At 41.6% G+C, this 25,543-nt stretch overlaps 1 protein-coding gene across 2 annotated transcripts; it reads right to left on the bottom strand.

The window, feature by feature from the left end:
* Positions 1-253: 253 nt before the first annotated feature.
* Positions 254-23,630, bottom strand: LOC145401398 (salivary endonuclease-like). Of its 2 annotated transcripts, none has more exons than XM_080273735.1 (7): positions 23,514-23,630; positions 11,049-11,345; positions 3,505-3,752; positions 2,489-2,685; positions 1,788-2,070; positions 814-990; positions 254-536 (listed from the first exon to the last, which is right to left on the bottom strand). In XM_080273735.1, exons 1-7 carry the CDS (start codon positions 23,581-23,583, stop codon positions 285-287), a joined length of 1,524 nt encoding a protein of 507 aa, XP_080129861.1. In that variant the 5' UTR covers positions 23,584-23,630; the 3' UTR covers positions 254-284. The 2 variants fall into 2 exon arrangements, with proteins under 2 accessions (XP_080129861.1, XP_080129862.1); XM_080273736.1 differs by having other exon boundaries at positions 3,514-3,752.
* Between the last annotated feature and the right edge of the window lie 1,913 nt (positions 23,631-25,543).

Here is a 25,543-nt window from a genome sequence, read left to right as displayed (position 1 = left end):
CTCGCAACAAACTGACCCAGTAAAACCTAGGGATATAGGGATAGCATGTCATCACAACAGCATGGCGCCCGTATGTAAAAGCATGGATAACCTTGCCATCGTCGGACGATATTACTCCATACAGGAGAGACATGTCGTATTGCTGGACTTGAAAAATCTCGACCAGCACTTTCCTCTTATCGCTTTCAAAACTATTACGTATAAATGTCTTTCTCTTTCTACTGAGAGATGGTTTTATTCAGTTTAGGGGAGACTTCTCGTAGTGAAAAAGGGTTAACGTCTCTCTAGGCACGCAGCAGCTCAACCTGTCCTAGCACTGGGAGGTCAGATATGGTCGACCTGAGAGCGTCCACACTGCAGCAGAAGGTCATACCGTGCGTGAGGTCATTGATATCCCAGTTGACCCATCGCAGGCTATTGCAGAGGTTACGGCAAGGGGTTCCGTCCAGCTGCCAGGAGTCTGAGGTGCCGCGCCCTCTCACGTCGTTAACCACCACTATTGCCACGGCTTGATGTAGTTGTGGGTCGTGGATTACCTGTGGGAGGAAGGCGTTATAGCTGTAAAATAAAGGAAGTCGCAGCTCTTCACGTTTTTATATGAAATTGCCTCCTCTCTCGTCGTTAGCCATCACTATAGCGACGGCTGCTTGTTGTAGGAGGAAAGGAATACTAAAAACTAAACCACTAAAAGAAGAGATGCTAGGAAGCCCTAAATTCACAGGCATACGAATCCAGAAGTTGAACTAAATGCACATATACTTGTCATACGGTGGCACAAGCCCAAATTCTCACTGAGATGAACCGTGGACTAACCTTCCACAGCAGAGCGGGCACTGGCACCACCTTCTTGCTGTCTGTGAGGCCGAGGAAGAGCGTGACGGGGTTGCTGGTGCGTTGGTTGGGCAGTTGCAGTGTGCCGTGGGTGCCCGTCCACACCTCAAGTGGCCACGGTCTCTTCTCGGCCAAGTCACGAACTTGTCCTTCCAGTCTCTGTAATGCAAGTCGGAATTTGGCTTGATGTACCTTCCCCCCGTATAATAAAGCTGCAAAAATTAGAATCGTCCTCCAGTCAGATATCAGTTTTAAGAACGTCTCTGCATCGAATATTAGGATTCAGCTTCCCACACCTGACCATCCAATCTCTGTAATGGGAGTCAGCACTGGACTTAATACACGTCTTCCTCATATAAGAAGCCTTTGGAAATCAAAGTCTCCCTTCAAGTTCAGCTACAATTTAAAAAAAAAATAGATCTAACTCCGTCATACCAAGCGATCTCTCATAAGGTGAATAAAATCGCCTGGTGGTAGGTGGAATAAAGTAAAATAAGCGTCCTCAGACTGAAGTAGTTAATGCTGATCTAAAGTTAAACCACGAAGAAAAAAAGCAGGGGTGGGGACCGAGATGCTGAAGAGAATAGTATGTATATATATGTATACAGTAGTAGGAATCGAGGGGAAATACTGTGAATATGAAATTTAAAAATGACATGAATATTTGTTGCTCTTTTTATTTCCCTTAGCTCGAACACGCACTTTTATTATAGTCCTGGTCTCATCAGATGATTTTACTCAAGCAACGAAGGGCCTTAAGACGGGAAAGGGTTTACCATTGTTACATCTAACCCCCCAGTTAAAAATAATATCCACTGAGCCAAATATATCGACTGGAGGAAGCAAGAATACCGTGCAAAGTATATTCTCGATCGGATGGAGCTAATATCTCATCATCATCAACATCATTATCATCATCATTATAACACGACCAAGCAAACCAGACTACAGTATACCTTCCAGTTGCCGTTGTTGATGGCCTGCCACTGGGGGACCGCGTTGGCGTAGTAGTAGGTGGCGTCCTGTTCAGCCTCTAGCACGAAGTCAGCATCCGGAGCCAGGTGACCTCTCGCCAGGTAGTGTTGTCCGTCGCCCGTCAGGTGCTCGGTCGTGTTCAGGAGCCGCTGCAGAAGCCTGCGCTGCCGAGTTTTGCGGTACGAGTTCTGAATGCTGATGGAAAACATTTCGTTTTTCTTGAAGCTTGGGCGTGATGTCTCGATCACTTTGGCGTCGATATATCTGAAATAAAACGTAATGAAAATGACATTGTGTTCCTCTGTATGTATCAACTTATTTGGAATGAAGGGTACTCAGAGGCCATCATCATCATCACCATCGTCATTATCATCCCACTTGTTTCTCATCCACAGTCCAGTATGATATAAACTGTGAGGTGAAAGAGGGCTAAGAGATTCCCGAGACTTTTTCTCCTTTAAAATTTAGTCTTCCCATTCTTTGTCGTACTCTCTATACTTTGTTCTTCTCCTACTTTGTCTTTCTCCTTATGCTTTGTTCTTCCCCTTCTCTGTTCTTCTATACTTTGTTCCTCCCCTCCTTTTTTGTTCTCCTATACTTTGTTCTTCCCCTATTTGTTATTATCCTATATTTTGTCCTTCTGCTACTTTGTTCTCTTACACACTTTGTTCATCGTCCTTACCTTCCGTGGATCTTGTGCGAGGCGAATCGAGTGGTCTCCTGCCTCTCGTCGAAACACAAGGTAATCTGGGGTAGGAAGTGCCGCCTGCGTACCTCCCACCCCACCACCACAGACACCCCCCCGTCGCCGCACGAGCCCTCCGTCTGCAAGGTAGGCTTGGGCTCCTCCTGGCACCCCAGCTCCGACCACTGGACAGGCTGGGTTGGGAATGGTGGGTTCGGTTAGGTTAGTTACGTAGGTTTAGGTAGGGTAGGGTAGGTTGGGTTAGGTTAGCTTTGGTTAAGGGAGAATAGGGTAGGGTAGGGTAGGGTTGGTTTGGTTGGTTAAGTTAGGTTACGCTGGGTGGGTTATGTTAGATTTAGTTAAGTTACTGTGAGATAAGTTAGATTACTTGGGTTACATTAGTTTTAGTTAGATTAGGATAGAGTTGGAATATTTGAATTATTTACCCTTTCACAACGATGATTTCTTTTTCTATTTTGCTCTTGCTGTTTTCAAACAGTTCGGCTTAAGAGATGTTTCTCGAACTGAAGGGGCTACATTTATCTTAATTCACTCCCTTGAGCACCTGTTTCTTCTAAATTAAATACGGTCGTCTGGAAGCAGAAGTACACACACACACACACACACACACACACACACACACACACACACACACACACACACACACACACACACACACACACACACACACACACACACACACACACACACACACACACACACACACACACACACACAAACTATCAATCTGTCTACCTTTCTATTTACCCACTCTTTCTGTCTATCTATATATTTATCTATCTGTGTACTTTTATCTACCGTATCTATTTATATCTTTAAATATCTCTCTCTCTCTCTCTGTCTTCTATCTTTATCGAGAAGGATAGATAGGTAGATTGAAAGAGAAATATCCTCTCTCTCTCTCTCTCTCTCTCTCTCTCTCTCTCTCTCTCTCTCTCTCTCTCTCTCTCTCTCTCTCTCTTCCTTTCTTCCTTCCATCCTTCCATGCCCACCTTCTTCACCTTCCTGCCGTAGAAGAGCACGTGGTTTGTGCATGTGAAGTAGCTGTAGGACCTTCCACTCATCAGAAGCACATTATCAGGTCCAGGGCAGGAGGCGATGACCTTAGTGCCCGCCGGTATCAGCATCACCCTTGCCCGCCCCACCCTGTCCGGATAGATCACCTCCTTGCTCTTCAGATCTACCAGGAAAGGGTACTCGTGGCCTTCAGGAACCTCGTCGTAATCGAAGATGCAGTCGTCTGATGGGGGAGGTGACGGTCAAGTGGTTAGGAAGGCGAAAGGACGCGCGTTGAATCTTAGGTTGGGAAAATAATCAGGCCAATGACATGCATTGTTTAAATTGCCTTTGCAAATCCTCCAAAAGTCTCACTGATTTGCTTTAAAAACACCCATGCTAATGCCATTACAGCACACAACATCTCTAACCACTTGAGTTACACCTCGCATTTAATACAGGTGTAACAAGAATGTTTGTCGAGCTTGTCACCTGCGTCGTCCCATGAAACCAACCAACGAAGGGAGGGTAAAGGAATGGGCGTGATGATCAAAGGGAAGCGTATGATGGACTGGAAAGTTTGTGATATATATATATATATATATATATATATATATATATATATATATATATATATATATATATATATATCTATATATATATATATATATATATATATATATATATATATATATATATATATATATATATATACAGGGGAAACGGTGGCTGAATCGGTAGAGAGGCGGCCTGCAGTCCTGATGGACCCAGGTTTGAATCCCGGCTGGGGCAGGGAACAGTTTAAGGATTTGAATTTCATAAAAGGCAGACTTTCCTGATCTACCAGATGACCCGCCGACATGTCGTAAAAATACCCCCGCTAATACCAATACACCAGTCCTGTATGAGACAGCCCTAGCATGTATTCAATATGGACGGTGGGTGTTAGCGCCGAAGTGGTGACATGTGGAGGTGTAGGAGGACTACTGGGCCTTGGGATAGGCTACTGCCCCTGAGATATAGGCCCTGAAGCCTTTGCCCAGAGTCGGACACAAAAAAAAAAAAAAAAAAAAAAAATACACACACACACACACACACACAGGTACTAAAATCTGAAGTAGGGTATAACTGAACACTTGTAAGCCTCATGGAGAAATCTTGTGATGAATGAGGCATCATACTAACTTCAGCCATGAATCACGATTGCGAATCCTCGTGAAAGATATCCTGTGCAAAATGTAAGTAGATAATTAGACGTGCTTGAGAGACTGACACCTGAGACGAGATGCTCTCCTTGCAACTCCTCCAACACCATCACGTCCGCGTCCAGGTTCTGCGTCACAGCTAAGATATGCGAGTATGAAAAGGAAGGATAGTGAGGCAGACTGATGCAATTGCCAGGTTCTCTCAAGGGCTGGGCTAAGTTGTTCACTGACTGACGCAAATCCATTTGTTCGCAATTGCAGTCGAGGACCCCAAAGAGCGGATAAATTGTCACGAAGTGCATATGATAACTGGACTCAAAAAACATGAAAGTGAAGCCAGGAGAGAAGTAACATTAGATTGGTCAACTCAAGCTACATGGTTCCTGGTTATGTACTTGCTGCGTAGCGTATGGCTATAGTGTGAAAAAAATTGATTACGAACTGACACGTATATACAGTATATATATATATATATATATATATATATATATATATATATATTGATATATATATATACAGTATATATATATATATATATATATATATATATATATATATATATATTCAGATAGATAGATAGATATAAATTCATACGAGAAAAAAAAATCAAGGACCAAAAATGTTTATGGGGACATTTACATGGATTTACTATAAAAAGTGGTTAAACGCAAACACTCTTTTTCATACAGTGTCTTCGAAGCGCTGACTTTCTGGTTAGACGAGTAGTAACTGCTGTACGGTACTAAATAAGAGTCTTGTTATAAACTCTGTCCATCATTTGCAGTGCTGCTTAACTTTTAGTATGCACGAATATGAATTAGTTCGAAGCTATATCCTGCTCAAGTTAATCTCCCATTAAATTTAATGCATAATAAAAGTAAAGCCCACTTTCTTTTGTGCAGAAAAAAAAATTCTTTCTTTGAAACTACGCTGAACCTTATACTTATGTGATTGAGTGTTTTCTGTATTCAGTGATTTTTAGATGAAGGAGCATCACTAAGAGCGGCCTTATTCGACTCTCGTTCACATTTTTTTTTTTTTTTTTAGGAAAAGATGTCCTTCATTCTTATAGATTTTTCCTACTGAAGCGAAGCCCCGTATTTAGGCCTTGAGGGTTATTTTTCAGAGCCGTAGATTTTAGTAACTTTAGCTCAGCCTTATATTTTTGCACACACATTAATAACCTTCTTAACCATGATCTGCTCCCACACACAGGTCGTGCTTGTGTGGTTATCGCTACATATGTTACGGAGACGAGGAGCTGCGGTCGAGTGAACCTTAATCTCCGAGAGGGTGTCAGGAGGTTAAATTGACGCGAAGTAGACCACACACGGCCGCCCCTCACTGTCCACACAGAGACTCCTCTCTCACTGATGTTTTAGCTTCATTTTACATACTTCAACTTTATATTCACTTTCTCCCTCTTCTTCAGTACTCAAATTTGATCCCCACTATCACCACCACCGCCACACACACACACACACACACACACACACACACACACACACACACACACACACACACACACACACACACCATGATACCACGTATTTTGCACCTCATATTGTTTTTCTATCCACATATCCACCCACACTCTTCCTTCATTCACGCCTCCGCACTCTTCCTCCATCCACACCTTCACACACTCTTCTTTTTACTGATTGATTTTTATTATCTACATTGCTGAAAGTGGGGGCTTTGAACTTGTTATGAAAAACAAATGGTAAAAAGTTAACCATTAAAAAGAGCAGAGCATGAGCACGCACACACGCACCGAAACGCGCGCGCGCGCACGCACACGCACGCGCACACACACACACACACACACACACACACACACACACACACACACACACACACACACACACACACACACACACACACACACACACACACACACACACACACACACACACACACACACACACACACACACACACACACACACACACACACACACACACACACACACACACACATCCATTCCTCCTCCCTCCCCACACACACACACCAAATGATGCCAGGAAACGCAACATTGATTTCTCTTTTTCCATGGAAGCAGGGGCACTTGAAGCGAATCCAAAAAGGAAAAAAGAGGAAAAAGAGACGTAAAACAACACCCAAGCCTGACGATCAAAACAGACCTGATGGAGCGGCTACACGCAGAACACAAGAGCGATGTAATGCCAAATGATGGGAGGAAAGTAGTGGTGTAATGGTGGTTGGTGGTGTGATGGTGTAGGTTGGTGTGGTGTGGTAGAGGAGGGTAAGCGGTGTAGAGTGGTGTAGTTTGATAGGTGGGTGGTGAAATGTGGTGGTGAAGGGTGATGTGGTGCGGTGTGATGTGGTGTAGTCCAGGGTGTTGTAATATGAAGGAGGGTAGGGTGATGCAGTGGTGAAGGGTGGCGCGGAATGGTGGTAGAGGAAGGTGTGGGGAGGGGGGAAGGTGGTGTCCTAATGTGACCTACGTAAGTGAATGATGTTAAGTGTGGGGAACTGTGAGGCCTCTTGTTAAAACCAGTACCCACTCCACTTGACATCCATTTCTCCTTCTACGTTTCTTGTATTCTTTCTCTTCTTTCACCCTCGTTTCTTATAGTCCTTCCCTCCTTTATTTCTTATATTCTTCTCCTCTTCTCCCTCCAGCTAATATCGTCTTCGTTTTCATTTCTTATACCGTTTTCTTCTTTCCCCCTGTTCATTTTTTCTTTCTAATTATGTTGGCGATGGAAAGTGTGGTAATTCTTGTTTGAATCACTCTATTCCTTCTTTCTTCTTCGTTTAGTACAGGGTGACCCAAAATGAATGCAGCTCATAAAAATGTGTGTCATTTATACAACTGATAAGAGATTTGCTTTATTTTTGCGTTCATGTTAAGCACAGTTGATAACAAAACAGTTCTGAAAGAGTGAGTTCTGCAGTTCAAATTGACTGTTTTTATGGCATTTCCAAAATTTGTTCCCAATGACCATCTCGACAGTGCAGGCACTCCTGAATGCGGCGCACGAAATTGTCAATTACGCGGACACACTCTTCTCTTGGGATAGCTCTGATGTTGGCCGTGATTTCTTGTTGTCAGGTCTCTGATTGTCTGGGGATGGTTTTCATAAACACGGTCCTTCAGGTAACCCCACAAATAAAAATCTGGGGGATTCAGGTCAGGTGAGTGTGGGACCCACTCAGGTCACACATTCTACCTATCAGCTGATCTCCGAATCGTTGCCGCAGCCACATCAAAGTTTGGTCTGAAGTGTGAGGGGTGGCCCTATCCTGCTTGAACGATTGCTCCCCACGTGTGATGCCCCTACGTCTTCCTAGTGTCGTCCAAAACTTCCTCATGACCTCAAGATAACGTTCTTCGTTCACTGTGACAGACTGTTTTTGTTTGTTTTCGAACCAAAAAGGTCCAATTATGCCATGCTTTGAGATAACCACCCATGCAGTGCATTTTACTGAATGCAATAAACGCTGGAGAACATCTTCTGGTGGTGCTGTGCCCAAGAACATATGGTTTTTCCTGCTGACATGGCATAAGAGAAGAAAATGTGCTCCACATTCATGAGTGCTGCGACGTCGAGGTGTTCACTTCGAACGCATTTTGGAATGGTTATAAAAACAGACCATTTGAACTGCAGAACCCAAACTTTCAGGACTGTTTTGTTTTCAGTTCAGTTTAACATGAATGCAAAAATAAAGCAAATCAGTTATATAAATGACACACACTTTTATTGGTTGCATTAAGTTTTGGTCACCCTGTATCTGTTTCTCCGTTGTTACCTCATATTCTTTTCTTTTTTTCATCCTCCACTTAACCTGTTCTTTCTCCCTTTTCATCTTCTCTCCATGCTGGTGCTAGGAAATGTCATGAATCTTCTTGGAACAAGAAGAATAATTCGTCTTGGAACTACTTGCATCTGATCCCTCTGTCACTAGATAAACATTTTTTCGTCTCTTATATCCTTTTAAGTTCTTCCTCCTTCCCCCTCGTCTGCTCACCTTGTTTCTCTTTCCACATGATATTCACTATTCTTTCGTAGTTTTCAGTATTCCTTTACTTTTCCTCCATTTCTTTCTCTCCTCTGTTTCTATCATTCATCTGAACTCCTACCAACCTCCATCTACTTCGTTTTCTGTTCTCTTTCTCTCTGCCTGTCATTCTCCTGATCTTCATTTTATTTCATCACCTCTTCTCTTCTCTCTTTCCCTCTTCCTCTTTCTTCTCCCTCTTCCCTCCATCTCCTCCTCCACTTCTCTCTACTCTTCCACATTCATCTACCCGTCCTCCTGTCCTTTTCCTTCCCCTCTCCCTCTCTACCTTATCTTCCATTTTCCCCCTTCTCCATCTCCTTCAATCAGTCTCCCCTCCCTCCTTCTCTTATTTCTGCTACCCACCTATCCACCTTCTCTCCTTTCCTTCTGCTCCTCCCCCTTTCTCTTTTTCCTTTTCCTTCCCTTCCACCCCCCTTCTACTCCCCTTTTTCTCTCCCTACCCTTCCAATTTCACCTCTGCCCTCTCCCTCCCTCAACTACTTTTCTTCTCCCTTCGCCCTTCACCTCCCTTCCTACGCCTCCCCTCCCACCCTACTCCTTTTCCTCCCCCACCCCTTGCTTCATCCCGCACCCCTTAAAGAACTCGCCTGTGCAGTCCCTCACGTCGCCATTTTTTGTCAGTTTTTCGCCCGTCCTTGTTTTGGCCCTGCACACAGCCGGCCTCACGCATACCAATCACCACCACGCAGTTTTTCCCTAATGACGACGACGCAATTGAGGCCTCGCGAGTAGGAAGGGGCCAAGGTCTATACGAGGGTTTGTTCTCCTCTCCGTCATAGCATTGGCTTGTAATTCAGGGCTTCCCCCCTATCTTCTTTTTTTTTTTTTTAATTCACCCACACTTGTTATGAAACTTTCGATACAGTGGGTTTGTAATATTTAGTTCGCATTTTAGTTTTAGTGAAGATAAATGGGAACTTCAGTGTTAATATACGGCTTATTTTGCCCGTGAACTTCAAACAAATTGGCATCAAAGAGCGTTATCTTTACTGGTATCGTTTTACAGTGCCGCCCTGCACCTGAGTAAAGTGAAAACAGAATAACACCTGCGTATTCCCTGCGTGTCGCAATGGGCAATTAAAAGATCCTGGAGTTAAGGATGAAAACTCCGTCTCTCTGTATTAGCAAAAGACGTTGGTGACCACCGCCTCTCACTTATTTTGTATGCATTTTCGTGCCACTTTCAGCATAGTTGAGGAGGAACGAGGAAAGGATTAGATAATGCCTCCAAGTGAAATCAAAGATGCTTACTGCTGATTTCCCACTCCATGTAATCATGTAATTGTGGGAAATCGGGCTAGGATAACGATGATGATGGCGTTATAGTACTGTAGTTGTAAAATACTCGTTTGTGTATCTTTTCTACCCTTGATTTTGATTCCTGGTGAGTTGCTATGTGGGTGGGTTAGCCTCTATTCCACCGCTCTCACTCTGCTGATTTAAGAGGAATGAGCCGGTGCGGAAGAGCGGGTGTCGGTGTGCATTTGAGGTGAGCCGGGGTGAGATGCGGGGCCGGCACCGCGGCTAATGGCACACTTGGACTCTTGCCTGGTTAGTCTGCCTGGATTTCATTATTATTTTGAAATTATCAGTTTTAATCTATTCTTTAACTAATGATGAAACTTCACTCGCGAACATTACTGAAAATTATTAGTAAGATTTTGTAAAAATGTCATTCTATCATGCAAGAGTGATTTATATATATATATATATATATATATATATATATATATATATATATATATATATATATATATATATATATATTATATACACACAGTAGATAGATAGATAGATAGATTGCGCGTTCGTGTATGCATGCATGTATGTATGTATGTGTATACGTATGTGTGTATTCATACCGTAATTACTTTAGTATCTTTCTAGAAATGTTAAGTCTTAGTCATATAATACAGTACAAGATTCCCAAAGGAATGCAAGATTGTCTTGACACAGCTACAGTGTACTGTACTTGCTTCTGTGCAATTTTGCCATGATGACTGACGAACATACGTACTAAAATATAGGTTCTCAAAGTTTGCGAGTTAACCTGGTTTGAGGTTTGACCCCACAAATCCCTTCATAATCCCCAGTTAAATAAAAATAGAAAGATATCTGCCGTTGTTGGCCCAAGGAACGAATTGGGAGTGACGATACACTTCACGCACCTCCACACAGCATTTACTGCGTCATTTGCAGGCAGTGCACTTAAAAATCTGGGTTGACGATTAACACAGATGAAAACATACATACAGTGGAAACATTTGTGTGTGTATGCGACTCACCTGCTGCTGGTTGCTGATCAGGAACCTGCCGCTCCACCTGTGTCTGCTCTACGGCGTCAGGCAGCCATGGGTCTGATGGGAACTCGAGCTTTGCTGTCTGCTGTCTGATCTGTGGGATCCAGGGATCGTATGAGTCCCCGTGTGTCTGCTCCGGAACCTGCTGTGGCATCCAAGGGTCCTGGGTCCACTGAATCTGCTCCTGCTGTTGCTCCTGCTGGACGACTTCCTGGGGCCTCCATGGATGCTGCTCAATCTGTGAGACTCTCGCACTTCGGCTCCTGCTACGCCCTCTTGATCCTGCAAAGAAATGTGGAAAATAAAGACATTTAGATTCATCAGATTAGTCACTCGCCTTCAATGTTAGGACTAGGTAGCCTAGCCACGGGCCCTTCCTTTTCTGATGAACTAATACAGGATTAGGAAAGCGACAGATGAAGAGATAAATTCATTATCGTCATCGTCGTCGTAGCAGTCATCATCTTCATCATGGTAGTCATCACTGTCACCATAATCAAAAGCATAATCGCATCCGTAATACCCATCTCTATTCCTAGCACCATCACTGTCACCATTTCATTGGGGTGGGTAGGGTCTAAGCGTAAGAAAAAGGACACACAGAATCATTCAAAAGAGTACTTAGCAAAATTGGCCACCCATACAATTACCCATCGCACATGCCCTCGAACTCTGGTCCATCCCACTCGCGACACGTATGAAGCAATTCCATGAACATCCAAAAGGTATTACCTAATTGCACCTTTTGCTGATATTGTCTCACTCATGCCAACTTTCATGCACGATATGTATACATTGTTACAGCCATCTTGGACAGGCCTGACACTGATAAAGCAGTCATACACTTACTGTTAGAATAAATTAGTTATGAATATTCAAGTGGTTTGTTGTGATTTGTTTATGAGATGAGCTGGAGATGGTTCTTGTGTCGCCGCTAATATATCCCATCACGAAGGACAGAATATGTGGTAATGGACAACAGCTTCTTTACACATCTAGGATTCCGAGCTCATAAAACTTATTTATTATTATTAGTTCATTTGTCAAAGGTAAATGAGAAAGAAGGGGTAAGAGGTGGGGAGATAGCCGCCTGATGGTGGAGGAGAGGGTGACATGGACATGATTCGTTGTGGCCACCCAGTTCCGGGATTTCGGCGTCTGGAGATAGAGAAACTGAATGATTGTGATTGATTGACTGATTGATTGATTGATTGGTAGTAGTCATGATTTTGTGTCATGATGATTTAGATCCGAGAGAGCGTTCTACGTTGGCCAAAAAGCTCATCATTATCGAATTTAATTTAAGGGGTAATGATATATTGTACCATCATTGACTGTTCCCAAGTGAAATAATGTTTGCATATATGATAAATTATTCAGTGTATTGTGTACGAGTGCCAAAGTGAAGGAGTGTTTCCCTGACTCACACATCCGGTACTCACTCACACACTCAGTCACTTACTCACTCACTCACTCTGACAGGAAGTGGTTTTGACTCCGTGGTGACTGGCCTGGGATGCGACTGATAATAGTTTGTTTTTCCTATTTCTCGACAGTGAAGCAAACAACAGAGGGGGAAAGAAAATTCATCATATATGTGAAGTCCTAAATAAAATAAAGCATGCAAGCTAGAAAGAAAAGTAAATAAATAAAAGTGACATCAAATTGTCATGTAAAGCTTTGCAAGAAAATGAATGAGATCACTCTGCATAAAAAAATCTCCATCTTCAGTAAAAAGGGAAGAAAAAATAATCCCCCCTATGATGTTTTTCTTTATTCTTACTACCTTCAGACGATTTTATTCGGTTTAACTTTAGGGATTAGAGCTATAGCCTTCACTTGCCCTTCACAACGAGGGACTCTCAAGATGATTAGGCCTAACTACTTCAACTCGAGAACGTCTTTTTTTTTTTTTTTTTTTTTATGCAGTTATACAGTCCAGATGATTTTGTTCAAGCTTGGGGAGACTTCTCGAACTATGTGGGTTATATATAGGCTTCCTTTTCCTTTAGCTTCTAGGGGGTGGGGTGTCTCTTAGGCTGAATAGAACAGTGTTACGTTAGCTAGAACAAAATGGGTCGGTGGTAATAGTAGTAGTAACAATAGTAGTAGTAGTAGTAGCAATAGTTGTTGTAGTAGTAAGAGTAGTATCTGCAATCCCAGGCTTATCAAAATGTGAACCCTGTAGACTGCAGCTAGTAGTTCCCTCCTATTACAGTCTACGATTCTTCTTCACAGGGGCTAGGGTGGGAGCTGGGGGAAGTTTCTATAACCTGGCAGTGGAGCAGCTCAGTCATAATCAGTACCACCACATGGAGGCATCCCTCTCCAACACTACACGGGGACTGGAGTTACAATCGCTTAAAGGTAGCAGGAACACCTAAAGACGTCATCATACTGAAGGAGAAAACACCTGCCGGGAAGAGCTACTCCGTCGACTGTCAAGATGAAGAAGAATCCAATCTGGGTTACATTCATCTTGCAAATTTCATCCACTCAGCGCTATCGTGTGTTCATTCTCTTCCGCAAGTTTCTTATCTCGTTTTCTCACGCAGTAACTCACTACATCACGCTATCTGCTTTATGACATTCTCAGGCTCCTATGACTCACTCACAGCTAAATATAATCGTCTGGCATTCGCTGGAATAGAATGCTAGAGATGTTCCGATCATGAGACGGTTAATGATACTAGCATATAGACAGATAGATAGACAGATAAATAGATAAGTAGGTAGATAGATAAATAAATAAATAAATAAAAAAACAAATAGATATAGACAGATTGATACATAAATAGGTAAATAAATAGATAAATAGAGATAGGTAAACACCTCTAAAGAGAGTGCTTTAGCAGTGAAGGTTAATGAAGGCTGCATGGGCTATTGCACCTTTCATAAAAATTCTCCTAAAATGGGTAAAATTGTCTGGAAATTGCAATACGAGTACAATATGCAAATTAATCACTCTCCTGCATAAACTGGTGAGACTGAGGCAAGAAAGGGACGAAGGGGACGAGGAGGGCTTTCTGCTAATTTGATAAAAGTAGAGTAAAATTAATAAAGATACGTCCACGTCCCGAATGGATTAATGAAGGAAACCATTAAACCATTTGTTCTACTGCGACATAAAGGTGTGATCCTTGGCCCTACGGATCAGTTGCCCTTCAGGATGCATAAACACGGATGGATATGCACAGTGATATGCTCGAGTGTGTGAGCCACCCGCCGCACTACATACATACATACATACATATATGTACACAAGCACATATACATACCTACTATGATGGGTTTCCGCGTAACTGAAGAAAACTGTCTGCTCGTTGCAAGGAAAAAAAAATCATCTTACCGAATGAATTAATGGAGGCTGTTTTTAACCTTTACACTAAGAGAGGCGATTCTTAAGCTGGTAAAATAAATAAACAAATAAATAAATAGATAAATAAAGATTTCATCGTGCCAAGAGCGATTAAAGCTGCACATTCTGTCGACAAATATGCTAGTTTAGTCAAGAATTGCAGTCAGCAAAAAGTGTGTATAATATCTATATATATATATATATATATATATATATATATATATATATATATATATATATATATATATATATATATATATACACGAGTATATAAACGGTGTGTGTGTGTGTGTGTGTGTGTGTGTGTGTGTGTGTGTGTGTGTGTGTGTGTGTGTGTGTAATTAACAAATTGTGTATGTATCTTAATCTGCAGTCAGTGGAGCAGCTTATGAACGTAACATAGGCTGTATTTGCAGTTAACAATGCACAGTAACGTATTTGTGTAGCCCACAAAGCGTATTTTGTCAGTGCACTCAGTAAAGGTATGTGTAATATTATGTACCGTACAGTCAGTAGAATATGTGCATCTTATATGAATAGTTATATGCGTATGCCGAGTAAGCAATGTATATGGGCAATTTATGTGTAAGTAACAATGAATATGTAAATTACTGCATATATCTAGTCAATAAGGCATATGTGTAATTCATATGTGTAGTCAGCAGAGCGTGTGTAACTGAAATGTGGAGGCAACAAATTAGCATCGTTGCCCAGAAGCTCAATGAAATCCGAATTGCCCATTGTTTTGCTGTTTTTTGGCAGTTTTGAATAAACACTAATGACAGGCTCATTCAATGGTATTTTACGTAAGCCAGTGTAGGTTAGTGTAAGTAAACACAGGTATATGAAATGAATATGGCGAACAGTACTTGCAAACTCTTCGTCTAAAGTATATAAACCTAAAGCACTTGAGAAGTAGCGATGTATTTAGATGCGGGAGCGTCTGTATTTGCGATTCTGTCCGTCTGTCATTGATGATGTTCGGACACGAGGCACTTCATCAGGGATGGCCCGAAGAGTTTGACCAGCTCGCCCCATATTTCACCAACTCGCCCCATATTTCACCAACTCGCCTCTTATTTGACCAACTCGCCCCATATTTCACCAACTCGCCCTTTATTTGACCACCTCGAACATATTTGACCAACAAATTCGATGTAGCACTTCTCCTACTATTTTAAAGATAAAAAATAGCTCTAGGATAATATATATATATATATATATATATATATATATATATATATATATATATATATATATATATATATATATATATATATATATATGGTAGGTGGGGGCGCTCACCATCCACTCACTCGGTGTAGTGCAGCTCTCGGGTGTCTGCCCTTTTCTCTCCTCCATCCTTCTTTCCTTCCATCCTCTTCTGTCTTTCTTTCCTTCATTCTTTCCTCGTCCTTCTGCCTACGGGTGACTTTACACTCCCTCTTCTGTCTTTCTTTCCTTCATTCTTTCCTCTTCCTTCTGCCTGTGGATGACTCTACACTGAGTGACAAGCCACACCATACAAAGTCACCCTCCCACACCACAACAAAAATGCATGTTTTTAGTTGGACTATCCAAGAAATAAAGATTGCTCGACTACATTTTATAACTTCTTTATCCCTGTCATCACGAAGAGAGCTCATATTGTATTGTATTTTTTATTATATTCCATCCCCCATCAGGTTATTTTATTCAGCTAAGTAAAAGATCTCTCACAGTGATTGAATTAAAAAAAAAAAAAAAAAAACTAAACATTCCAAGCTGCAGTTGAGTTCTGGGTACAGTATATTCATTATCTTGTGTGTGAGCTAGCAGTAATAAATATTAAATAAATAAATAATAAATACACACTCCTTGATATCTGCCTACGTATATTATAATCTGTTATGGTAAAAGGGTAAAACGGTCTTGATTAATCAAACAACGCATACTTCAGCAAGTCAAGGTGAAAGTGGGGGAGAAGGAGAGCGGAGAGGAGAGGATGGTGGAAGAGAGGGAAGGAGGAAGGGAGGGTGGGCGAACTGGTGGGAGAAGAGGAAGGAAAGGAGGGTGGAGGAGAGGTCGAAGGGAAAGAAGGAGAGATGGAAGGAGAGAAAAGGAAGGGGCGGAGAAAGTGAAAGTGAAAATGATGCATCGAATGGAAGGAGGAGAGAGAGAGTTGGAGGGGTGAAGGAAAAAGGTAAGTTAGGGTGCAAGGAGAGGTTTAAGCAAGCGATGGGGGTGGAGGCTGGGGATGGGGGAGGAATAGGGTGGGGAGGCTGTATGTTATGTATCGACACGTGTGCTGAGCATGTGGCAGCATGTTAGAGGACAGAGACAATGATCTTGTACTGATATGTTATCCCTCTTCCTTTACCTTTATTTTTTGTTTTATTCATTCATTCATATTTACCTCCGCCAAGAAATTTGGAGGAGGTTATGTATTCGCCAATATTTGTTCATCTGTTTGTCTGTCTGTCTGTTTGTCCAGACGATATCTCCAAAAGTTTTCAACGGATTTCAATGAGATTTTGTGGATGGTTTGGCTATTTGCCAAGGAAGATGTGACTAAATTTGGAGGCGGATCCGGATCTGGATCCTGAGTATCCCGCACAATATCTCCAAAACTTCTAATTGAATTTCAATTAAATTTTGTGGAAGGGTGGGCCATGGGCCAAGAAAGAATTGATTAAATTTTTGGTGGATCCGGATCCGGATCCTGTCTCCACGGATCCGGATCCTTTTTAATGGCAAAGGCATTTGCGGAGGTATGTGCTCTCTGAGAACTTTCTAGTTTTTATTGAGTCGTTCTTACTGCCTGCGCATTAAAACTTTTACTGTACTTTCATCCTCGTTCTGTTTATCATTACTACATAGCTTTCGTGTATTCAATGTTTTCGTTAACAGGAGGAATATAAGCAACACGGTTTCAAAATGTATAAATGTTTAAAAACTACTTTTGCTGATTACAAGACAGCGAACAAATTGGACCACAGAAGAAGAGGAAGAAGAAAAAGAAGTAGAAGAAGAAGAAGGAGGAGGAGGAAGAATAAGAAGAAGAAGAAGAAGAGGAGGAGGAGGAGGAGGAGTGGAAGAGAAAAGGAAAACGAAGACGAAGAAAAAGAACAAAAAAAATTCATAATTAATTTCTGTCACGCCATCTAGCGAAGAATCCCTGGCTTTCCACGTTCCCTCTGCACTCATCTAGACTCTCTTGAAACATTTGTTTTCATCCTTGACCCGTAATACAAGCATGTGAAAAAAAACATTACAGGTTTTATGAGTTTATATAAATATTTCCTTGTGACTTCATTCACTTGAATAACACAGTTGAGGATGTCAGATTCATTGCAATCTTGACACTGTCTGAACCTAATGAAATCTTGCAAAACTATCCAGTAAAAAATCAAGAAGGTTGTAGTTCTGATTCATGAATCTGAATCCCCGTTTGTATAAACGAACCACTTGTGGTGACTTAGAACACTGGTAACCACGTAACCCTTGTAATAAGTGTGGCTGGCTTTGAGCACATGGAGATTCTTGTACGATATCTTACTTAGCTGTTCAGTTTATGCTGAGAGGTCTGGAGACTCGATTCGTGAGCTCGGAACTCTATCCGTTTAGATGGACCACTGACCGTGCCTGGAGCCAAGTGAACACTGATCCCTTATGATCTACATGGGAAGGGTGGCGGAGATTATAGTTCCTCTGCTCCTCAAATCTTAACCCCTCGATAGGCATACATCTATTTACAGGAAACTAACAAGAGAGAGAGAGAGAGAGAGAGAGAGAGAGGAGAGAGAGAGAGAGAGATGCACGTGAACGACCTAGTATACTGCAGTAGCCATACAAATCATGTAGTATATACGTCAGCATTGTTTACAAATCACGCGCCCCATTGTTTATCAGTGGTCCGGTGGGTGACAAAGCACCACAGTGGGGAAAGTTGTCAAATTTCCTATATAGTTTGCAGGGGTGACTGAATGTGTGTGTGTGTGTGTGTGTGTGTGTGTGTGTGTGTGTGTGTGTGTGTGTGTGTGTGTGTGTAAAGGTAAAAGGGGAAAAGTGTGTGGTTGTGTGCATGTGCGTGTGTGTGAGGGAAGGGTGAGGGGACTGCTATCACCGCAGGAAGCGCCTCTATACCTGTCTCCATTTCCCCGGCCACCACCCGGGCTTCCCAACTGAAGTGACCTTGGTGCTCTCCCCCTCTCACGCCGCCACCACCTGTATTACGGCTCCGAAATAGTCACGACCGCGGAAATGTGTGATATCTAGGTTGTAGGGACATGCAAAGGGCTGTCCCAAAATGCACGCCTCGGAGTTGCGATATTCTGTTCACTTTAAACTTCTCATGGCCAGAACAACTCGAATATTCTCAGCTTATGCCAGACGACATTTTTCAGATGAGAGGAGAGTAGTAGCTTGAGATACTGTTACAACAACATTCCACCTAACACCAGATGACTTCATTCCTGTGTGTGTCATGGAATCCTGGGAATGGAAACTTGGCCCGAAATTACCACCCCTTTTTGCCAGTCGAAGTATAACTAGAGATTAGAATTATGTTGCTACTCACGAAAATGCGCTGTCGATGTTACTTAAAGCCTTAGCATCGTCTTATTCTGCCACTGACCCACGGGATATATGCATCAAAGTGACGAATATCTCCGCCAAACAATGGTGGGTTTTGTTAAGGGATTTTTTTTTTTTTACTTAGTGCTGCTGCGTATTGGTTTATATATTAGTCCCACGACATCCCAGTCTTTATATATCAGTCCCAATATAGTCAGGTAGGAAGTAAAGACTAATGTTACTTCGTGCAGGTTGACTTGGTGCGTGTTCATTTAGTCCAGTATAGTCAAGTAAAAAGTAATAACTAATGCTACTTTGTGCGTGTTCACTTGGTGCGTGTTCACTTGGCCCAGTATACAGTAGACAGGTAAAAAGTAAAGACTGTAATGCTACTTTGTGCTTGTTCGCTTGGTGTTTGTTCACTTGGTGTGGACTCACCATCATGTGATAATCCGCAACAAGAGTGTGAACTTGACCATGTGAGCTCAAATATTAATCATGAAAATGTTTCCAATTACGTGCATAGGTTTCGTTTCGTTAATCCAAATATTTTCTTTTTCAGGGAACTGCAATACAGACAACTAATAAGAGACAACAGTTATGAAGTCATCGAGAATTGCAGTCATTGTAATACTGCCATATATGTGGAGCAGGACTACTAGTACGTACAGGTAGATTACAAGTCTGTGTCATGTTTTCATTCGTTATTCACATTGCTTTGCACACCTATGGTCTCGATTCATATTTTTGGTTGTACAGTTGTAGTCAAAAATTCTACTTACACTGTCTCAAAACTGAAAAAATTTAATGAGATCTGACTTAACAGTAATAATCAGTTGGGTCAGAAGGGTTTAATTCTCCCTTCTTTGGTTCGGGACTCCATACGTGCAAAACGGCTACTGAATGCAACTGTACACTTGTTATAATAAATTTTAGATTTTGTACTGATAATGATTTACTGTACACCAGGCTACGGAAAAGTGAGAGAAAAATCTACGAGCTACAGAGGACTTAAATCTTACGGGATTCAAACGTGATAAATGACCTTTTCCCCAGACTTGTGACTTCCTGCCCTATCATGTCACAGTGTAGCACATTTTATTGTAGCATTAGAATTTGAAAGGGAGAGAGATACTCGGGCCCGTGACCAAATATCATGCATAAAACAGCTCTGTGTGTGTGTGTGTGTGTGTGTGTGTGTGTGTGTGTGTGTGTGTGTGTGTGTAATGACTGGTGTAAAAATAAAACTACTGAGCCAGGATTTAAAACATTTTGTCATATACATATTTCTGTCAACTTGCGGAGAAGGTCAGACTGAACTAGTATCACACACACACACACACACACACACACACACACACACACACACACACACACACACACACACACACACACACACACACACACACACACACACACTGCATTTTCGCTTTTGTAACGCTCACCGATCTCATCACATGATATTGTTCCATTTCCTTGATTTTCGAATTATTATAATGCTGAGAGTAAGGAATACGCACTTTCTCTGTGGCCTTCAGCTATGCCTTTCTTTTTAAACGTCCACGCATCAGGCAGCTGTATAAATTAGCGTCTCCTCCATGCGTGCCTACAGACAGCAGTCGGTAATGTTGTCTGTAGTTTCTAAGGTTAATTAATTGATAAGTTTTTAGTGACGAATATTTAAAATCCCAATTACATTACAAAACGAGTTCCAGTGAGTTCTTATGTAATGCAGGAAACACAAGCGATGACTAAACGTGGAATAAACAGGCGCGTTCTTAGAATAATGACACAACGTTCCTTGCATATGATGATGGACGAAAACATAAGAGTTGCTTGAAGTAAAGAGTAATGTCATTCTTTTTAACTCGTGTGTACTGACGGTGAGGGGTGGGGACGGGGACCTACTAGGCTTTAAATTTTTACCATGGCGACCAGAAGAGAATTTAATGGTGCTTCGTGCTCAAGGGTTTAGTCTTACTTTAACCGCAAGTTTTATGCCGGAGAAATAAAGGAAATTCCGAACGCAACTGGAAACATACGAGGTGAAATGTGGAGTTGGGACCGGATGCGATTTGTCCTCGAATCCCGGTCTCGTGCACTTTCTCCTTTCATCTTACCCGCCTGCTTATCCTGCATCTTTCTTCTCTTCATCTTTCTGGATCTTCTCTATCCCTGTTCTTTTTTCTTTTTTGCCCTTCCGGATCTCCCTTTCCTCTATTCATCTTTTCATCATTCCACCTTTCTTTCTCCAATCTTGCTTTATTCAGTTTTTAGTCTCTCTTTCACGTCCTCTTTCTTTCTTTCCTTGATTTCCCCTATCATTTTCTCCCTCTTTCTTCACTTCATCTCCCGATTCTCCTACTTTTCTTTTTTATTTCTTCTATTTTCCTTTCTTCTCTCCTCTTCTTCCCCTTCTCTTTTTTTCCTGTCTGTCAGTCACACATTTTGAGAATAGAGTTTTTCTTTTTCGTAGTGTTCGTAAGATGTTCCAAAAAATAAAGTAAATTGAAAATTAAATAAATAAAGTAAATAGATAAATAAATAAATGATAAGGGAAATAGTCTCTTGAAGCATCTTCAACTAATTTTTTTTTTTTTTTTTTTTACATTGTTCTTGCTACCAACAGATGGTTTTATTCAGCCTAGGAAGCTCATTAGTGAAGTTATTGTGAAGGCTGTATCTGACTTCCCAGCCCCAAAAGTCTCCCCTTATCTTAGTAAAACCGACGAAAAGCAGTAAAAGTAACAGGAAAACACGTCACTGGAAGTGAGGTGTCAAAGCATGAGTTAGCTAAATTTCAGTCAGATAAGCTAAGTTATGTTTTATTCTTGATCTCTCCACTCGATGTTATTTACCCTAGAATATATATATATATATATATATATATATATATATATATATATATATATATATATATATATATATATATAATACCTTACTGGAAGGTTACATTTAGTCATTATTAACTCGTACAGCCACAAGGGGTCGTTCTAAAGTTTAATACAATCGTCTGAACATATCAGGAATAGAACAAGTAAGACTTCCTTTACATGAATGGATCAGAGGAAAAGACGACGCGGGGTGACTCAGGAGGCTGGTTCATACAGGATGCCGGGGCGTGTGGATCCATATATTATATACAGATGACGCTGTAATGCCTTACTAAGCAGCGCATTCTGTAGAAAGAATTGCGACGACTCAGTATGAGCCCTGGAACGGTTTCCTCTCTCTCTCTCTCACTCTCTCTCTCTCTCTATATATATATGAAACCGTTCCAGGGGCAGGGCTCATACTGATATATATATATATATATATATAGTATATAATATAGGAAACCGTTCCAGGGCTCGTACTGATCTATCTATCTATCTATCTATCTATCTATCTATCTATATATATATATATATATATATATATATACAGTATATATATATATATATATATATATATATATATATATATATATATATATATATATACAGTATATATATAATATAGGAAACCGTTCCAGGGCTCATACTGGTGAAGATTGTCCCTATGATGCTGGAGCAAGCTAATTACGTGCACAGCTGGCAATTGGACTGAGCTTAGCTTATGCTATTAATACTAAGCAAGCTACATTTCTTCTTAATTATTATAAATAGGGCGGGCTGAATCTAGAAAGAGGGAAATGAAAACAAAGAAGCACAAGTTTACGAAGTGCCCAGCGGAAATGGGTACCACTTCCGTTCACTCATCAAGGTTAAAGTAATTACAGATGGCTAAGACTCTGCTTAGATAATCTAGTCTTACTCAACTTTTCTGAGCTTGTGTTTCATGACATACGTGTTTGTGGTGCAGATGTTGCTAGATTTACTCAAAGCCCATGAATACTTTCGACATGTATCTCTTTTTGCCTGTTTTCGAAGTTATCATCTGGGTGCTAGAATTTTGTCTTTCGTAACACTCACTAAATGGCAAACAACAGGCATACTATACGTCATGTCATCTCTCGTCTTCGCAACAAAACGAACCTAGAGGCAGTGGACAGTCATAGAATATGAGCAACAACTAGATGATTGGTGTGAACAGACAGAATTAGTTAACTCACTTAGCTGACCACCGTTAATTCAACAAACAAAGGATGTAAAGACTGATGCAAACAAAGAGGAGTAATAAACATGCTTAAAGGACAACAATTAATTTAGCTGGCAAAAGCAAATAGGAACAGTAAACATTCTTCATCGACAATTGTCAATTCAGTTGACGAAATAACACAGGATTAACAAAAATTCTCACTCGGCAAACATTAATTAAGCCACAGAACAAGAGTGGATTAGCAAGCATTCTAAATCAGATAAAAATAAAGAGGATTGGCAAGCTTTCTACAACAGGTAAAAATAAAGAGAACTGACAAGCATTCTTAATCGACAGACACTAATTTTGTTGGAAAAAGCAAAAAAGGATTAGCGCACTTTCTTAATCAAGCAACATTAACTCAACAAGCAGAAGACTAGGTGGAAACTAGCGCAAACCAAAAGGCCAGACTGACTCACTTCTTCTGCTGTGGGCGTTCTTCGTCAGAAGCAGGACCACAAGGAATAAGGTCAGGAAGTAACACCGCATCCTTCCCTCACCTCACCTCTTCGGGTTCTAGACTTCGGTGGCTTATGTGTCTCTAGTGTCGGTGAGCGCAAGAAGACGTGTGGGGAGTGTGTGTGTTGTGTGTGTGTGTGTGTGTGTGTGTTGTGTGTGTGTGTGTGTGTGTGTGTGTGTGTGTGTGTGTGTGTGTGTGTGTGTGTGTGAGAGAGAGAGAGAGAGAGAGAGGGGGGGGTGGAATAGTAACTAGGTGGGAAAGATAAAGCTGGTGGAGAGCTAGAACTGGTGGAGAGGTAGGGTTAGTGCTGGAGATGGGTAGCTGGGGGAGATAGGGTAGGGAGAGAAGCAGGGTAGGTAGGGGAGGTTGGGTGGGTGAGAGAGATAGTGTACGTGGAGGGGTAGGATAAGTCGGGGGATAGGGTAAGTGAGGGAGGTGAGGTGGGGTGGCGTGGGTAGGGAAGGACAGACGAGAGAGGTAGGGCAGGTTTGAAAGATTAGATAGGTGAGGAGTTAAAGTAAATGGAGAGGGAAGATAGCTAGGTGAGGTAGAGAGCTGGGAGTTAGGCTGCCGAGCACGTACGGATCAAGGACCAATGAATATGGAAAAGTTAGTCTCTGAGGAACTAAGGGCCGTCGGCACGTACGCAGGTGTTATGTCTGGAGTGGCATGTGAAAAGCTGGGACAATTAGGGAGCTGCAAGTACGTTGAAGTTAGGAGTTGTGGAGTAAATTATCAGTCACAGCACGTACTCAGAACTGGATAAGGTGGAAGCTGCAAGTACGTGTGGTGAAGTTTGGTTTAGTTAGGCGCGGGACGTACGCAGAGGTTGGGAGCCGCGGAACTACTGGCCGCGTTGAAGTGAGGTGTGATGGGGTTGGAGTGGCCTCGCTGTCCGGTTATAAAGGCCCCTTTTGTTGTTGCCGTGGTCATGTCACTTGGAGGAGTCACGGGGCACCTTCTCTGTCGCAATACTTCCTTCTCTCTCTCCTCCTTACTCTTCTGTCAGTATAGGAATTTCGATGAGGTAACTGTGTACTTCCGACAGTAGTGAGAGTAGAAAAACCCTGAATGTTCCTAATTTAGATTCAGAACACCTACGCACAATGACTAATAATTTCACTTCCATTTTAAGAGTAGACCGTTCTGTTCCATCATGTTCACCGACCACTCTCTTACTGCATTCGCTACATATTTTTCTTCTCAAGGTCAGCCCGTTAACTCCCAAGTCACTCACCTCATGACTAGCGAAATACCGGCTCTTAACTGACTATTGTTGTTGTTGTTGTTGTTAGAACCTCACTACACACCTGCTTTCGTATTTACAAACTTATGATGAAGTCTGTGCCGTAGCTGTGGTTTTTTTTGTAGGATGGACAAGGAGAGTTCAGAATATTCCCATGTCATTTATTCTTCGTGCAAAAACAAATATTAGTTACGAGAAGAAAAATGAGTCAAAAGTTTTTTAGTTTTGTCGGATGGAAAAGGCGAGGGCATGCAGAATCCTCCTAGGCCTAGCTCTTCCTGGGGAAAAAAAAAAATACTGGGCAAGTCACCACAGGGAATTGATCATAAATATCATCGCAAATCAAGCCATTGGTAAACATACGCCACTTGTATCTTGTCAAATACTGGTGGTTACGATTTGTCCCTTGCAAAACTTATCCTTTGCTTCTCTCTCTCTCTCTCTCTCTCTCTCTCTCTTTGCTACCTATTTTTATTAGGCTTCAACCAAATAATTTATTTTAGTTAAGGAAAAATTCTAGCAGTCAGTTGCTGTAAAGCCTTTTTTTTTTATTACAATTATGAATGTACCTCCATCTTTTATCTGGGAGTCACCAAATAAAATTATTCATCTGGGCAAGCACGTAGCAGTGAAAGACAAGTGGTCAATCCAGTGTTTTTGCATGAATGGATTATAAAGCAGTTTTGTTTAATAATTTGAAGAACTTACTGTATCATAGTCATTTGCTGATGGGTCACTGAAGG

This window comes from Coenobita brevimanus, chromosome 55 (assembly GCF_032717465.1).
Source record: "Coenobita brevimanus isolate Jiangsu-jjx chromosome 55, ASM3271746v2, whole genome shotgun sequence".
NCBI classification, from domain to species: Eukaryota; Metazoa; Arthropoda; class Malacostraca; order Decapoda; family Coenobitidae; genus Coenobita; species Coenobita brevimanus.
This window is presented reverse-complemented; position numbering and strand designations above follow the sequence as displayed.

What these genes read in the sequence shown, in the direction of transcription:
- LOC145401398 (XM_080273735.1), bottom strand. Translation starts at nt 23,583, where the DNA reads ATGCGGTGTTACTTCCTGACCTTATTCCTTGTGGTCCTGCTTCTGACG. An exon ending in ACGGCAGGAAGGTGAAGAAG is followed by an intron (nt 2,686 to 3,504) that starts GTGGGCATGGAA and finishes TTCCCAACCCAG; the next exon opens with CCTGTCCAGTGGTCGGAGCT. An exon ending in TCAACAACGGCAACTGGAAG is followed by an intron (nt 991 to 1,787) that starts GTATACTGTAGT and finishes CTTGCATTACAG; the next exon opens with AGACTGGAAGGACAAGTTCG.